The 15,938-nt window shown below is 39.0% G+C and overlaps 1 protein-coding gene and 1 pseudogene across 2 annotated transcripts in view; both read right to left on the bottom strand.

Annotated features, from left to right (window-relative positions):
* The window catches only part of LOC309965904 (protein MFI), a gene marked incomplete at both ends in the record, with an annotated part of 90,053 nt that extends 78,207 nt beyond the window's left edge, over positions 1-11,846 (bottom strand). Inside the window, 1 exon segment of the mRNA XM_082845742.1 lies at positions 11,766-11,846. Within this exon segment, the coding sequence (XP_082701868.1) occupies positions 11,766-11,846 (81 nt within the window).
* LOC309965271 (large ribosomal subunit protein uL30-like) lies at positions 9,457-10,197 on the bottom strand (annotated as a pseudogene). The gene has a single exon. The product of its transcript is annotated as a large ribosomal subunit protein uL30-like (transcript).
* Positions 11,847-15,938: the final 4,092 nt, after the last annotated feature.

The following is a 15,938-nucleotide window of genomic DNA, read 5'->3' as shown; positions in this document are numbered from 1 at the left end:
GTTGTGGAGCACCAGCTCTAGGCGTGCAGGCTCAGTAGTTGTGGCTCACGGGCTCTAGAGCGCAGGCTAGTAGTTGTGGCACATGGGCTTAGTTGTTCTGCGGCATGTGGGGTCTTCCCGGACCAGGGCTCAAACCCGTGTCCCCTGCATTGGAAGGTGGATTCTTAACCACTGCACAACCAGGGAAGTCCCTGGCTACAGTTTGTACTCAGTAATTAGGCAAAGCCATAGGCTTGGATCTGTTTCTGGGCTTCGTGACTGGCTAGGCTTCCTGGTTGGGCAGGACTGAAGACTATGCTCATAAATCGGGTGGGGCTGCGAATTTGCTTCCTTGCGTAAGTGGGGCCATAAAACAGTTTCTGTAGTCAGTAAAACCTGTTGGTTTGGGACCCATATCAGGTAGAACTGCCAACTGAGCTCCCTGGCCAGATGGGGCCACTGGCTCAGCTCTGCAGATGGGCAGAGCCTGGCTGAGATCTCTGCTCAGGTATTGCTGTAAGCGGTAATGCAAACTGCCAAGATCTGAGCACAGGTTGCTGTCAGCCATGCCCCTCTTTTCTCTGTCTCTATCAAATCCCCAGTGGTCGAGCCCTGCAGATTCCCCCAGTGATCCCCATGAGGCAAGACCTGAGTGCACCTCCCAGGAAACGTCCTGGAACACTGGGGCACCTGGACTTTTGACACCATCTTGATGACAGTACCTTCTACATAAACACTTCTTAAATGGACACAGACAGCACTAACCGTAAAGAACAAATGATAAAATGGATCTTATTAAAATTAAAGACTTATCAAAAACACCTTTAAGAGGGAAGTGAGGTACCCTGGAAGATGATATTTTATATTGCAATAAAGGATTTGTATTCAGGATATTTGAAAAACTCCTCCAAGTGAATATTGACAAGGGAGAGTTGATGGAACTTGGGGATTTGAATACTGCAAGATATGTGAAGAAAAGGATAGGGATATTTATATCCTCATCATATATAATAAGGAGTCAAGTGATCCTTTGTTAGCATGATGGAACAAGAAACAAAAGTCTTTAAAGCAGCAAGGTAAGAAACAGAGGAATTAAAACAATGACATGATACTGAGGGGGGAGATAAGCAGGGTTTTGGAGGATAAGTAAGGTAAATTCTTAATCATCTTTGCAGAAAGTCAACAGATCACTTCTAAAGTTGGTAAGTAAAATATAATAAGCATATTATTTAGAAGCATGGAACTAGTGACTAGAAGATCTAAAACAAAAAGTTAGATAAAAGTGGTTACTTTTAGAGTATGAAGGTGGAAGGTAGTGAGATGGGGTAAAGACTTGCTTTTTAGTGTAAGTTCTTTTACATTATTTTAAAGAAGTACACAAAGTACTTTGATAAAAATATCTTAAATTACAGAAAAAACTGCATTCACATTACTACAACTATGCAAATTATTCAATTACAGGGCCACATAATATGCTAAAACTATGCATCTTTATTTAGAAGTCACCCTCTGGGCCACTTGAAGTAGAATGTATCTAGAATCAAGATCAAATGTACTGAGTGAAGTAAGTCAGAAAGAGAAAAACAAATACCGTATGCTAACACATATATATGGAATCTAAAAAAAAAAAAGGTTCCGATGAACTTAGGGGCAGGACAGGAATAAAGACGCAGACTTAGAGAATGGACTTGAGGACATGGGGAGGGGGAAGGGTAAGCTGGGACGAAGTGAGAGTGGCATTGACATATATACACTACCAAATGTAAAATAGCTAGCTAGTGGGAAGTAACCACATAGCACAGGGAGATCAGCTCCATGCTTTGTGACCACCTAGAGGGGTAGGATGGGGGGGTGGGATAGGGAGGGTGGGAAGGATATGCAAGAGGGAGGGGATATGGGGATATATGTATACGTATAGCTGAATCACTTTGCTATACAGCAGAAACTAACAACATTGTAAAGCAATTATACTCCAATAAAGATATTTAAAAAAAATCAAATTATTCTCTTTACATAGAGGTTAGAAATATATTAATTTGCCTTATATTTGAACCATGACTTTCATGGTTAGTTGTTTTTCGGAGTTTCTAACCTCTTTTTATTTTTTATTTTATCTATTTTTTTGTGGAATCTAAAAAAAAAAAAGATACAAATGAATGTAGTTATCAAACAAAAACAGACTCAAAGACATAGAAAACAAACTTATGATTACCAAAGGGGAAGTGGGGGGAGGGATAAATTAAGAGCTTGGGATTAACTGATACACACACTACTCTAGATAAAATAGATAACCAACAAGGACCTACTGTATAGCATAGGGAACTATGCTCAATATCTTGTAATAAACTATAATGGAAAAGGATATATTTATATAACTGAAAAACTTTGCTGTACACCCAAAACCAACACAACATCGTAAATCAACTACACTTCAACAAAAAATTTCAAAAAACATCTACCACTTCTGTGCAAAGTTTGAGGGTCCTTAGAGTTTGGTGTGCTGCCTGACAATTTACAAGGGTCTTGAAAATCTGCTAGTTTTTCTTTCTTTTTTTTTTTTTTTTTGAGGTACGCGGGCCTCTCACTGTTGTGTCCTCTCCTGTTGCGTAGCACAGGCTCCGGACGCGCAGGCTCAGCGGCCATGGCTCACGGGCCCAGCCGCTCCGCGGCATGTGGGATCTTCCCGGACCAGGGCACGAACCCGTGTGCCCTGCATCGGCAGCCAGACTCTCAACCACTGCGCCACCAGGGAAGCCCGAAAATCTGTTAGTTTTGAGTGAAACCTAAGAAAGAGAAGTCTCTCTGGATGGTCCAGGGCTTCAGTGCAAGTGATAACATTAGTTGGCCCTTTAGGGCTGAGTAAAAACAATGACAAATGGAATTGTGATGGTGGTTCATGATGATCTGTGAAACCTATACTACTGTATGAATCACAGAAGAAACATTCAGGGTTTGGGAGCAATGCTCTATCATCATTGGGTAAGTATTCTGTATGACACACTTTTTATCTTACATCTGGACTCTGCTGGATTCTAGTTATTTAACATGATCTTCCATAAAGTAAGTTTTGTGTTATTCTACCTGGCAAAGTACTCTGGCCAATTGAGATGCTGGCTGAACATCAGTGAACATAGTGAGCAGTAGGTGGGATCAGCTGCAGCAACAAGGAATGTAGTCTCTACACAAACTTTTCTCTTGATTTTTTAATTGTAATAGTTATTTTAATTAATTTATCTCCTCTTTCCCTTATACTTCTACCAATTTTATATTGGTAGTGTTTGTGGTGATAAAGGTAGCATTATTTCAAAGTTTTACAATATTTAAATGGAATACCAACAAAGAACAAAAGGGAATATCAACCCATAAAGTTCACACATTTTGCCAGATTAAAAAAAAATTTTTAAAGATCTTTATTGGTGTATAATTGTTTCACAATACTGTGTTAGTTTCTGTTGCACAACAAAGTGAATCAGCCACATGCATACACATGTCCCCATATCCACTCCCTCTTGAGCTTCCCTCCCATCCTCCCTATCCCACCCCTCTAGGTCATCGCAAAGCACCAAGCCGATCTCCCTGTGCTATGCTGCCGCTTCCCATTAGCCAACTATTTTACATTTGGTAGTGTGTATATGTGGATGCTACCCTCACTTCGCCCCAGCTTTACCCTCCCACCCCATGTCCTCAAACCCATTTTCTATGTCTACCTCTTTATTCCTGCCCTGCAACTAGGTTCATGAGTACCATTTTTTTTTTTTTTTAGATTCCATACATATGTGTTAGCATATGGTATTTGTTTTTCTCTTTCTGACTAACTTCACTCTGTATAACAGACACTAGGTCCATCCACCTCACTACAAATAACTCAATTTCATTTCTTTTTATGGCTGAATAATATTCCATTGTATATATGGGTCACATCTTCTTTATCCATTCATCTGTTGATGGACATTTAGGTTGGTTCCATGTCCTGGCTATTGTAAATAGTGCTGCAATGAACATTGTGGTACATGTCTCTTTTTTTTTCCTGCGGTACGTGGGCCTCTCACTGTTGTGGCCTCTCCTGTTGCGGAGCACAGACTCCGGACGCACAGGACCAGCGGCCATGGCTCACGGGCCCAGCCGCTCCACGACATAAAGGATCTTCCAGGACCGGGGCACGAACCGGTGTCCCCTGCATCGGCAGGTGGACTCTCAACCACTGCGCCACCAGGGAAGTCCACATGTCTCTTTTTGAATTATGGTTTTCTCTGGGTATATGCCCAGTAGTGGGATTGCTGGGTCATATGGTAATTCTATTTTTAGTTTTTTAAGGAACCTCCATAATGTTTTCCATAGTGGTTGTATCAATTTACATTCCCACCAACAGTGCAGGAGGGTTCCCTTTTCACCACACCCTTTCCAGCACTTATTGTTTCTAGATTTTTTGATAATGGCCATTCTGACTGGTGTGAGGTGATACCTCATTGTAGTTTTGGTTTGCATTTCTCTAATAATTAGTGATGTGGAGCATCTTTTCATGTGACTCTTGGCCATCTGTATGTCTTCCTTGGTGAAATGTCTATTTAGGTCTTCTGCCCATTTTTACCCTGGATTGTTTGTTTTTTTGATATTGAGTTCCATGAGCTGTTTGTATATTTTGGAGATTAATCCTTTGTCTGTTGTTTCATTTGCAAATATTTTCTCCCATTCTGAGGGCTGTATTTTCATCTTGTTTATGGTTTCCTTTGCTGTGCAAAAGCTTTTAAGTTTCATAGGTCCCATTTGTTTATTTTTGTTTTTATTTCCATTACTCTAGGAGGTGGGTCAAAAAAGATCTTGCTGTAGTTTATGTCAAAGAGTGTTTTTCCTATGTTTTCCTCTAAGAGTGTTATAGTGTCTGGTCTTACATTTAAGCCTTTAATCCATTTGGAGTTTATTTTTGTGTATGGTGTTAGGCAGTGTTCTAATTTCATTCTTTTACATGTAGCTCTCCAGTTTTCCTGGCACCACTTATTGAAGAAGCTGTCTTTTCTCCATTGTATGTTCTTGCCTCCTTTGTCATAGATTAGGTGCCCATATGTGCATGGATTTATCTTTGGGCATTCTATTCTGTACTGTTGATCTATATTTCTGTTTTTGTGCCATTACCATACTGTTTTGATTACTGTAGCTCTGTGGTATAGTTTGAAGTCAGGGAGCCTGATTCCTCCAGCTCCGTTTTGCTTTCTCAAGATTGTTTGGTTTTGCGGGGTCTTTTGTGTTTCCATACGAATTTTAAAATTTTTTGTTCTAATTTTGTGAAGAATGCTGTTGGTAGTTTGATAGAGATTGCATTGAATCTGTAGATTGCTTTGGGTAGCATAGTCATTTTCACAATATTGATTCTTCCAATCCAAGTACATGGTATATTTCTCCATCTGTTTATGTCATCTTTGATTTCTTTCATCAGTGTTTTATAGTTTTCTGAGTATAAGTCTTTTGCCTCCTTAGGCAGGTTTATTCCTAAGTATTTTATTCTTTTTGTTGCAATGGTAAATGGGAGTGTTTCCTTAATTTCTCTTTCTGATTTTTCATTGTTGGTGTATAGGAATGCCAGAGATTTCTGTGCATTAATTTTGTATCCTGCAAGCTTACCAAATTCAGTGATTAGTTCTAGTAGTTTTCTGGTGACAACTTTAGGATTTTCTACTGTCGATTTCTCCTTTCATGGTTGTTAGCATTTGCCTTATGTATTGAGGTGCTCCTATGTTGGGTGCATAAACATTTATAATTGTTATAGCTTCTACTTGGATTGATCCTTTGATCATTATGTACTGTCTCTCCTTATCTCTTGTAACAGTCTTTATTTTAAAGTCTATTTTATCTGATATGAGTGTTGCTACTCCAGCTTTCTTTGGATTTCCATTTGCATGGAATATCTTTTTCCATCCCTTCACTTTCAGGCTGTATGTGTCCCTAGGTCTGAAGTGGGTCTCTTGTAGACAGCATATATATGGATCTTGCTCTTGTATCCATTCAGCCAGTCTGTGTCTTTTGGTTGGAGCATTTAATCCATTTACATTCAAGGCTATTATCGATATGTGTGTTCCTATTACCATTTTCTTAATTGTTTTGGGTTTGTTTTTGTGGGTCTTTTTCTTCTCTTGCATTTCCCACTTAGAGAAGTTCCTTTAGCATTTGTTGTAAAGTTATTTGGTGGTGCTGAATTCTCTTAGCTTTTGCTTGTCTGAAAAGCTTTTGACTTCTCCATTGAATCTGAATGAGATCCTGCTGGGTAGAGTAATCCTGGTTGTAGGTTTTTCTCTTTCATCACTTTAAGTATATCCTGCCACTCTCTCTGGCCTGCAGAGTTTCCACTGAAAAATCAGCTGATAACCTTATGGGGATTCTTTTGTATTTTATTTTTTGTTTTTCCCTTGCTGATTTTAATATATTTTCTTTGAATTTATTTTTTCTTAGTTTGATTAACATGTGCCTTGGTGTGTTTTTCCTAGGGTTTATCTTGTATGGGACTGTCTGTGCTTCCTGGACTTGGGTGATTATTTCCTTCCCATGTTAGGGTAGTTTTCAACTATAATCTCTTCAAATATTTTCTCAGACCCTTTCTTTTTCTCTTCTTCTTCTGGGACCCCTATAATTCGAATGTTGGTGTGTTTATTGTTGTCCCAGAGGTCTCTGAGACTGTCTTCAATTCTTTTCATTCTTTTTTCTTTATTCTGTTCCTTGGCAGTTATTTCCACTATTTTGTCTTCCAGCTCACTTATTCATTCTTCTGCCTCCGTTATTCTGTTATTGATCTTTCTAGTCTATTTTTCAGTTCAGTTATTGTGTTGTTCATCTCTGTTTGTTTGTTCTTTAGTTCTTGTAGATCTTTGTTAAACATTTCTTGTATTTTCTCAATCTGTGCCTCCATTCTATTTCTGAGATTCTGGATCATCTTTACTATCATTACACTGAATTCTTTTTCAGGTAGATTGCCTATTTCCTCTTCATTTATTTGGTCTTGTAGGTTTTTACCTTGCTCCTTCATCTGTGACATATTTTTTTGCCATCTCTCTCTCTCTTTTTTTTTTTTAAATGAGTGGGATTGCATTCCTGTCTTACTAGTTGTTTGGCTGAGGTTTCCAACACTGGAGTTTGTAGGCTATTGTGTAGAGCTGGGTCTTGGTGCTGAGATGAGGAGCTCTGTGAGACCTCACTCCAGTGAATATTCTCTGGAGTCTGAGGTTCTCTGTTAGTCCAGTGGTTCAGACTTGGAACTCCCACCATAGGAGATTTGGCCCAGCTCCAGGCTCATGAACCAAGATCCTGCAAGCCACCTGGGGTGGCAAAAAAAAAAAAAAAAAAAAAGCAACAACAAGGTAAAAAATAAAATTAGACTAGGAAACTAACAGATATGTTAGGAAGAATATAAAAATAAAAATATAGATGAATCAGAAACCAGAAGGTACATTAGTACCACAATAATAAAAAAGAGGAGGGAAAAGGGAGGGGGGGCGAAGGCCTTGGCTGTGGAGGGGGGGGCTTAAGCAAGTGCAAGTTTTGGGTGGTGGGTGGGGCCAATGCTCAGGACCTACAGGGCTGGAAAAGGCCCTGGGGGCTGTGGGGAGTGGGGCTTAGGTTCAAGGAACAGAAGGGGTCCAGGCACGGCAGGGGACCTCACCTGGGAGCCCAGCAGGCTTCCTGGGCCTGAGTGGGCCAGGCAATCGCTCTCTGGTCCTCTCCTGCTCTTCTCAGAGAGTCCCTCCTGCCTGCCTCTCCTGATCTCCCCAGCTTCTGGGGTGCTGATCCCATCTGGACTCCACTTCTCCTCACCCCTTCAGTCCCCCTATGTCCTACTGGTTCACTTTGGGGTTCCTCCCATCTCCTTGGGTGTCAGAGTCTCCTACCAGTAGCTGGCAGTCACCCCAGTTGTGGGGAGATGTTAACTCCACATCTTCCCACACCACCATCTTGACTCCACCTCCCTCTAATGTCTTTTTAAATCCAGCTTCTCAGTCATACCTTCTATTGCGTGGTGTACTATTTAGTCTCCAGATACAACCTTCCTAGAGCCATTCAACATAATGATCTAAGCTAAATTGATTACCATTTTTATTTCCTTCAGATTCTGTTATTTCTTTTTCTTTTCTTTCTGTTTCTACATCATTGGTTTTCCTTAAATGTCAGGTGATTGTCCATTAGTAGTGACAAATGAAGGTCTGTGTCAATTTTTCTAGGGAGCTAGTGTAAGTATCCTGTGCTTTTGTGTAAGTCTCTGGTTTTCCACTGTTCACACTCATGAATGGGAAGATTGCCTTGGGCCTTTGTGAAGTGGGTGGAATAAGTTAATGAACAGACTTTCTTAGAGGAAGTATGGTCAGGTAGCCAGCAATAACACAAGGCATCTCTCAAATACTAAAATTAAGAGGGTTTTACTGTGGAGTACCAAATCCATGCTAGAACTAGCTTTCCCAGATGGTTCACGTAAATTTTTTAAAGAGATAATCCTTCAGGGTTTGTTTCTTTTTGGTGGGGGGGATGCTGTGCTACTGCATAGCATATGAGATCTTATTTCTCTGACCAGGGATTGAACCTGCACCCGCTGCATTGGAAGCGCAGAGTCTTAACCACTGGGCTGCCAGGGAAGTCCCTTGTTTTTTTTTTTTAATTTTTACTTATGTTGTGTTATAGTTGATTTACAATGTTGTGTTAGTTTCAGGTGTACAGCAAAGTGGATCAGTTATACATATATCCATTCTTTTTCAGCTTCTGATTTGGGTTTTAAGAAGAGGACTGATCATCAGGGAAACCAGAAAATTCCATCTTGAAGCCCAGCAGAAATAAATGGTGGGCATTTCCCTGAGTCATAAATGGCACAGGGGCTCAGCAATCTACCACCATGTTCTTAACAGGAAACACTCCATTTGGCTGGGGAAAGGGTCCATCTGTCTCATAGATCCAAGAGTAGGTTAAAATTCTGAGCTAGAGAAAAGAACTAAGCCAATTGCAGGCAAGGATAAGGAAGTTACCAGATACACCTAGGGACAGCCACGTCTGAGAGCTTGCCAAGCTGTCACTGAAGTTAGAACATGGACTCACAGCAGAGAGCATTATTTTTGTGTGCTTCTTTCCAATTGTATTTCAAGTTCTTTCCAAAACAAGGCCCTGGGCTCGGTTCACTGCTGTCCTGTATTCATGCTTGGGTATTCATTCACCAACATTAAACCCCAGGATAGAAGATGTGATAAAACAGGACTCCTTTCTCCATGGAGTGAATCTTTGCTGGTTTCAGTGGTGGATGGTGGTCATCACAGAAGACACACAGGAAATTTTCCTTGGAACTGAGGTGGGATGAAAACTGCCTGCTGTGAACATCATCATCTTTTTCCTGACCTTTTACCTCCAGTTTCTGAAGATAAAGCAGAAAATAATCTTCCTTGAAGATAATAGGTAACAATTCCATAAAACAAAAACACATTCTTCCAATGCACTGTGCTTTCAGATATTCTGGGTTTAGTTCAGCTGCCAGATGAGTTGATTGATGCATTCACCTTGATAACCAGGTGAGCCCACTTCCTTGAGGAAGCCCCCTCTATTCTTGGTAGCACAATAGGCTACTTAGAGTTGCAAAGGGCACAAGAACCCTGAGATCACCTGAAAATCCTTCCCTGGGAAGGCAACTCCATGAATGAGGTCTTCCAAGCAAACGACACCAAACTTCCCCAGGTGCTCCCCAATCACTGTGTTGTCTGTCAGTGTGACGATTTTATTCTTGACCTTGGCTTGTCCACATTTAAAGATGAGTTCCTGAACAGACTTCAGATTTGCAAATCCCCAGGTCACGTAAGTTTCCACTATATGAAGTGCTTTTATGGTTTAAGGGGTTACTTTCATAAAGACATCACTGAAAATCTTATTCAGGCCAAGTCTTGCAATGGTCCTCTGCACCAGTAAACTCACCCCATTAATCATTTGGATGTGTACAACAAAGGCTAAGGAGTGTTTATCTGGCACTTCCAAGCCACGAGGTTTCACTTCTCGTCTGAGTCGCACCCTGTCACATAGTTGCCACCAGGACTCATGTAGGAACCATTCTAGTTGCTTAAACTTGAGTTTTTCTCCTTTCCTCTGCTCCTTCCTTTGCAAAAGCACCTGCTTTGCCTGGGTGGCTTTGAGGGCCTGATAAGCCTTCCTCTTTTTCAGGAGATTTTCTGGAACCAAAGGTATCTTTTTTATTGGCTCTACCTCTGCCATCTTTCCAAAGCTGTGGGCTACTCTGGGTTTGTTTCTCTTATATGCACAATGGTAAATATCCATCTACCAGTAGATTTTTGACTAATGATAAATAACCACCTGCCTATAGCTTTGGGTCTTGAAGTGACAGTGGAGACAACTGGCACAGCTGTTCCATGTACAGACCTTCAATTAACCCTATTGTCTATAGTCATTCTCCTTTTAGCCTTTTTAAATTGCTAAATCCTAATTGACGTCCTTTCTAGGGTTCCAATGACAAACGAGCTATCTCATTAGTGCCCCTTTAAGGTATGTATAGGCAAGTCTTCTACATAGATATGTCCAACAGGATACTACCATTTATTTTTGGTATGAGATAAAATTTCCTATTTGCTCATGAACTCCCTTCTCTCTGTTATGGGTTAACTTTCTATACATTGTCACTTCAGTTGGGTTCTAGAAGGATAGAAAGTGAAAATGTGTGTTCAGTCTACCATCTTGTTAAAATACACACACACACGTTTGTTTATGTACATGGCTTCTCTACTGAAGCTCCTTAAACACAAGGATGTATTGTAAAATGCCTAGCACAGTGTCAGGAACATAACAGGTGTTCAAAGGTATGTGGCTGATTGGATTTGAATGTGGGAGAGAAGAATTACAAATGACAGAAAAGCTTAAGCCTAGATGACAAGTATGCTGTTAGAGACCAACAAAGGAATAGTAGATTTTAAAGGAAATTCTTTTTTTTTAGTGTTGGAAATCAATAGTTGTGCCCCAGCATAGGCAAATAATGGAAATTATTTTTCAAGACATCATTAACTGATATAAAGGTACTTTTGTGTGCTAGAAAGAGAGCCATACCACTTCACACACAGAGTGTTGATGCTATCCTAGAGAAAAGAGAGAAGTCATTTCACCTCTTGGCTCTCACCTAACCCAGTAAATCAAATTGGAATATTTCTTATTGGATAAGGAGACTAATTCTACTCAGACTAGAGCATGGTGAAAAACTACTACATTAATCCAGATATACTTTACGTCCTCAAGAGTAGGTACTGAATAAATATTAAATGAGTGAATGTATCCCTAACACTTGCTCACAAACCTGATTCCAGAGTCAAGATATAAAATGTTTAGAGGTGAAAGCCAAATAAGCCAATTAGTGATACTTTTGCTCATTATCAAAGTGCCTGGCCCAGATCAGAAACTCAATAAATATTAGTGAGGTTAATAAGATAATTAATTAATGCTAATTTTTTGAAACTTAAAAAAAGTCTACTTATAAAGCAAAGGGTGGTATACAACTCTTTAATATACTAAAAGCTATTGAATTGTATACTTTATTATTTTTTAAAGTCTTTATTGAATTTGTTACAATATTGCTTCTGTTCCATGTTTTGGTTTTTTGGCCACAAGGCACGTGGGCTCTTAGTTCCCCAACCAGGGATCAAACCCACACCCCCTGCATTGGAAGGCAAAGTCTTAACCACTGGACCGCCAAGGAAGTCCCTGAATTGTATACTTTAAACAGGTGAACTATATCAATTACATCTCAATAAAGCTGCAAAAAACCGAAATAAACTCACAAGGAAACTTTTCCAGGCCTTCTGAATGACTCTGGCAGCTCTATCTCTCTTTGTAAATTCTGATTCCTGTTTCCAAGCCATGCAAAAGTCCTAAAAGAGAATAAGCAAAGGAGTATATTTTAAATTAATTTACATACTCCATTATGAAACTGTCACTAGAACTCAATGAAAATCAAATAGAAATTATAAAGGAAATAATGAAAATGATATTTGATATCAAAATAACTATAAAAAAATTAAAATTGACACCTATAATTGATAGCCTAATATGTTCCAATTTGTCTTTTTTATTGAAGTATAGTTGATTTACAATATTATATTATTTTCATTATTTTTAAAGATTATACTCCATTTAATGTTATTACAAAACAATGACTATATTTCCCTGTGCTGTACAATATCCTTGTTGCTTATCTATTTTATTCATAGTAGTTTGTATCTCTTAATCCCTTATTCCTATCTTGTCCCTCCCCCTTTCCCACTCTCCACTGGTAACCACTAGCTTGTTCTCTATATCTGTAGGACTGTTTCTGTTTTATTATATACATTCATTTGTTTTAGCTTTTAGATACTCTATGATAACATAGAGTATTTGTCTTTGTCTGACTTTTTCACTAAGCATAATACTCTCTAGGTCCATTCACATTGTTGCAAATGGCAGAATTTCATTCTTTTTTACAGCTGAGTAATATTCCATTGTATATATACATACCGCATCTTCTTTATCCATTCATCTGTTGATGGATACTTAGATTGCTTCAATATCTTGGCAATTGTACATAATGCTATAAACATTGGGGTTAATATATCTTTTTGATTTGTGTTTTCATTTTCTTTGGATATATACCCAGCAGTGGAATTGCTGGATCATATAATAGTTCTATTTTTAGTTTTTTGAGGAATCTCCATACTGTTTTCCACATTTGCTGCACGAATTTACACTCCCACCAACAGTGTATGAGGGTTCCCTTTTCTCCACATCCTTGTCAATGTTTGTTACTTGTAGACTTTTTGATGATATTCTGACAGATGTGAGGTAATATCTCATAATTTTGATTTGTATTTCTCTAATGACTAGCAATGTTGAACATCTTTCCAGGTGCCAGTTAGCCACCTGTATGTCTTCTTTGGAAAAATGTCTATTCGGGTCTTCTGCCCATTTTTAAATTGGATTTTTTTTTTGATATTGAGCTGTATGTGCTGATTACATATTTTGATTATTACCCCTATTCTTCATACCATTTGCAAATATTTTCTCCCATTCTGTAGCTTGTCTTTCTGTTTTGTTGATGGTTTCTTTTGTTGTGTGAAAGCTTTTAAGTTTAAGTAGGTCCCAGTTGGGGTGTTTTTTGCTTTTATTTCTTTTGCCTTAGGAGAATGATCCAAGAAAATATTGTTATGATTTTATCTAAGTGTGTTCTGCAAATCTTCTCTTCTAGGAGTTTTATGGCTTCAGGTTTTACATTTAGGTCTTTAAACCACTTTGAGTTTTTGTATATGGTGTGAAGGAATGTTCTAATGTCATTGTTTTATATGTGGCTGTCCATTTTTCCCAAAACCACCTGCTGAAGAGACTGTCTTTTCTTCATGTATATTCTTGCCTCCTTTGATGTAAATTAATTGACTGTAGGTGTGTGGGTTTATTTCTGGACTCTCTATTCTCTTCCATTGGTCCATATGTCTGTTTTTGTGCCAATACCATGCTGTTTTGATTACTGTATAGGATTATCTGAAGTCTGGAAGTGTTATGCCTCCAGCTTTCTTCTTTTTTCTCAGGATTGCTTTGGGAATTCAGGGAGTTTTGTGGTTCCATATAAATTTTATTTTATTTTAACTTTTTATTTTATATTGGAGTATAGTTTATTAACAATGTTGTGTTAGTTCCAGGTGTACAGCAAAGTGATTCAGTTATACGTATACATGTATCTATTCTTTCTAAAAAATTATTTTCCCATTTAGGTAGTTACATAATATTGAGCAGAGTTCCCTGTGCTGTACAGTAGGTCCCGGTTGGTTATCCATTTATTTTTTAAAAATTTATTTGGCTGAGTTGAGTCTTTGTTACTGTGCACAGGCTTTCTCTAGTTGTGGAAAGCGGGGGCTACTCTTCTTTACGGTGCACGGGCTTCACGTTGCAGTGGCTTCTCTTGTTGCGGAGCATGGGCTCTAGGCGTGAGGGCTTCAGTAGTTGTGGCTTGCGGGCTCTAGAACATAGGCTCAGTAGTTGTGGTGCATGGGCTTAGTTGCTTTGCTGCATGTGGGATCTTCCTGGACCAGGGCTCAAACCCGTGTCCCCAATCTGCATTGGCAGGCAGATTCTTAACTACTGCACCACCAGGGAAGCCCGGTTATCCATTTTAACAATCAATCAATCCCAAACTCCCTAACTATCCCTCCCACCACCCCCCTCTGGTAACCATAAGTTCCTTCTCTAACTCTGAGAGTCTGTTTCTGTTTTGTAAATAAGTTCATTTGTATCATTTTTTTTAGATTCCACATATAAGCGATATCATACGATATTTGTCTTTGTCTGACCTACTTCACTCATTATGACAATCTCTAGGTTCATCCATGTTGCTGCAAATGGCATTATTTCATTCTTTTTAACGGCTGAGTAATATTCCATTGTATACATGTGTCACATCTTCTTTATTCATTCATCTGTTGATGGACATTTAGGTTGCTTCCATGTCTTGGCTATTATAAACAGTGCTGCAATGAACACTGGGGTGCATGTATCCTTTTGGACCATGTTCTTCTCCAGATATATGCCCAGGAGTGGGATTGCAGGATCATATGATAACTCCATTTTTAGTTTTTTATGGAACCTCCATACTGTTCTCCACAGTGGCTATACCAATTTACATTCCCACCAGCAGGGCTCCCTCTCTCCAGCGCTCTCCAGCATTTATTGTTTCTGGGTTTTTTGACGCTAGCAATTCTGACTGGTGTGGGGTGATTTCTCATTGCAGTTTTGATTTGCATTTGTTTAAATTATCAATGCTGAACATCTTTTCATGTGCCTCTTGGCCATCTGTATGTCTTCTTTGGAGAAATGTCTATTTAGGTCTTCTGCTCATTTTTTGATTGGGTTGTTTGTTTTTATATTAAGCTGCATGAGCTGTTTGTAAATTTTGGAGACTAACCTGTTGTAGGTCACGTTGTTTGCAAATATTTTCTCCCATTCTGCAGGTTGTCTTTTCATCTTGTTTATGGTTTCCTTTGCTGTGAAAAAGCTTTTGAGTTTAATTAGGTCCCATTTGTTTATTATTGTTTTTATTTCCATTACTCTGGAAGATGGATGGAAAAAGATATTGCTGCAATTTATTCAGAGAGTGTTCTGCCTATGTTTTCCTCTAAGAGTTTTATATTGTCCTGTCTTACACTTAGGTCTTTAATCCATTTGGAGTTTATTTTTGTGTATGGTGTTAGAGAGTGTTCTAATTTCATTTTTTTACTTGTAGCTGTCCAGTTTTGCCAGCACCATTTACTGAGACTGTCTTTCCTCCATTGCTTCATCTTACCTCCTTTGCTGTAGATTAATTGACCATAGGTGTGCGGGTTTCTTTCTGGGCTTTCTATCCTCTTCCATTGATCTATATTTCTATTTTTGTGCCAGTACCATACTGTTTTGATGACTATAACTTTGTAGTATGGTCTGAAGTCAGGGAGCCTGATTCCTCCAGCTCCATTTTTCTTTCTCAAGATTACTTTGGCTATTCAGGGTCTTTTGTGTCTCCATACAAATTTTAAGTTTTTTGCTCTAGTTCTGTGAAAAATGCCATTGGTAACTTGATTGGGATTTCATTGAATCTGTAGATTGCATTGGGTAGTACAGTTATTTTGACAGTATTGATTCTTCTAATCCAAGAACATGATATATCTTTCCATCTGCTTGTGTAGTCTTCGTTTTCTTTCATCAGCACCTTATAGTTTTCAGAGTACAGGGTTTTGTCTCCTTAGAGACATCTAGAGACTGTCATACAGAGTGAAGTAAGTCAGAAAGAGAAAAACATATATCATATATTAATTCATATATGTGGAACCTAGAAAATGGTACAGATGAACCGGTTTGCAGAGCAGAAATTGAGAGACAGAAGTAGAGAACAAACGTATGGACACCAAGGGGGGAAGCAGTGGGAGGTGGGGGTTGTGGTGTGATGAATTGGGAGA

This window comes from Leucopleurus acutus (assembly GCF_964270905.1).
Source record: "Leucopleurus acutus genome assembly, chromosome: 8".
NCBI lineage: Eukaryota > Metazoa > Chordata > Mammalia > Artiodactyla > Delphinidae > Leucopleurus > Leucopleurus acutus.
This window is presented reverse-complemented; position numbering and strand designations above follow the sequence as displayed.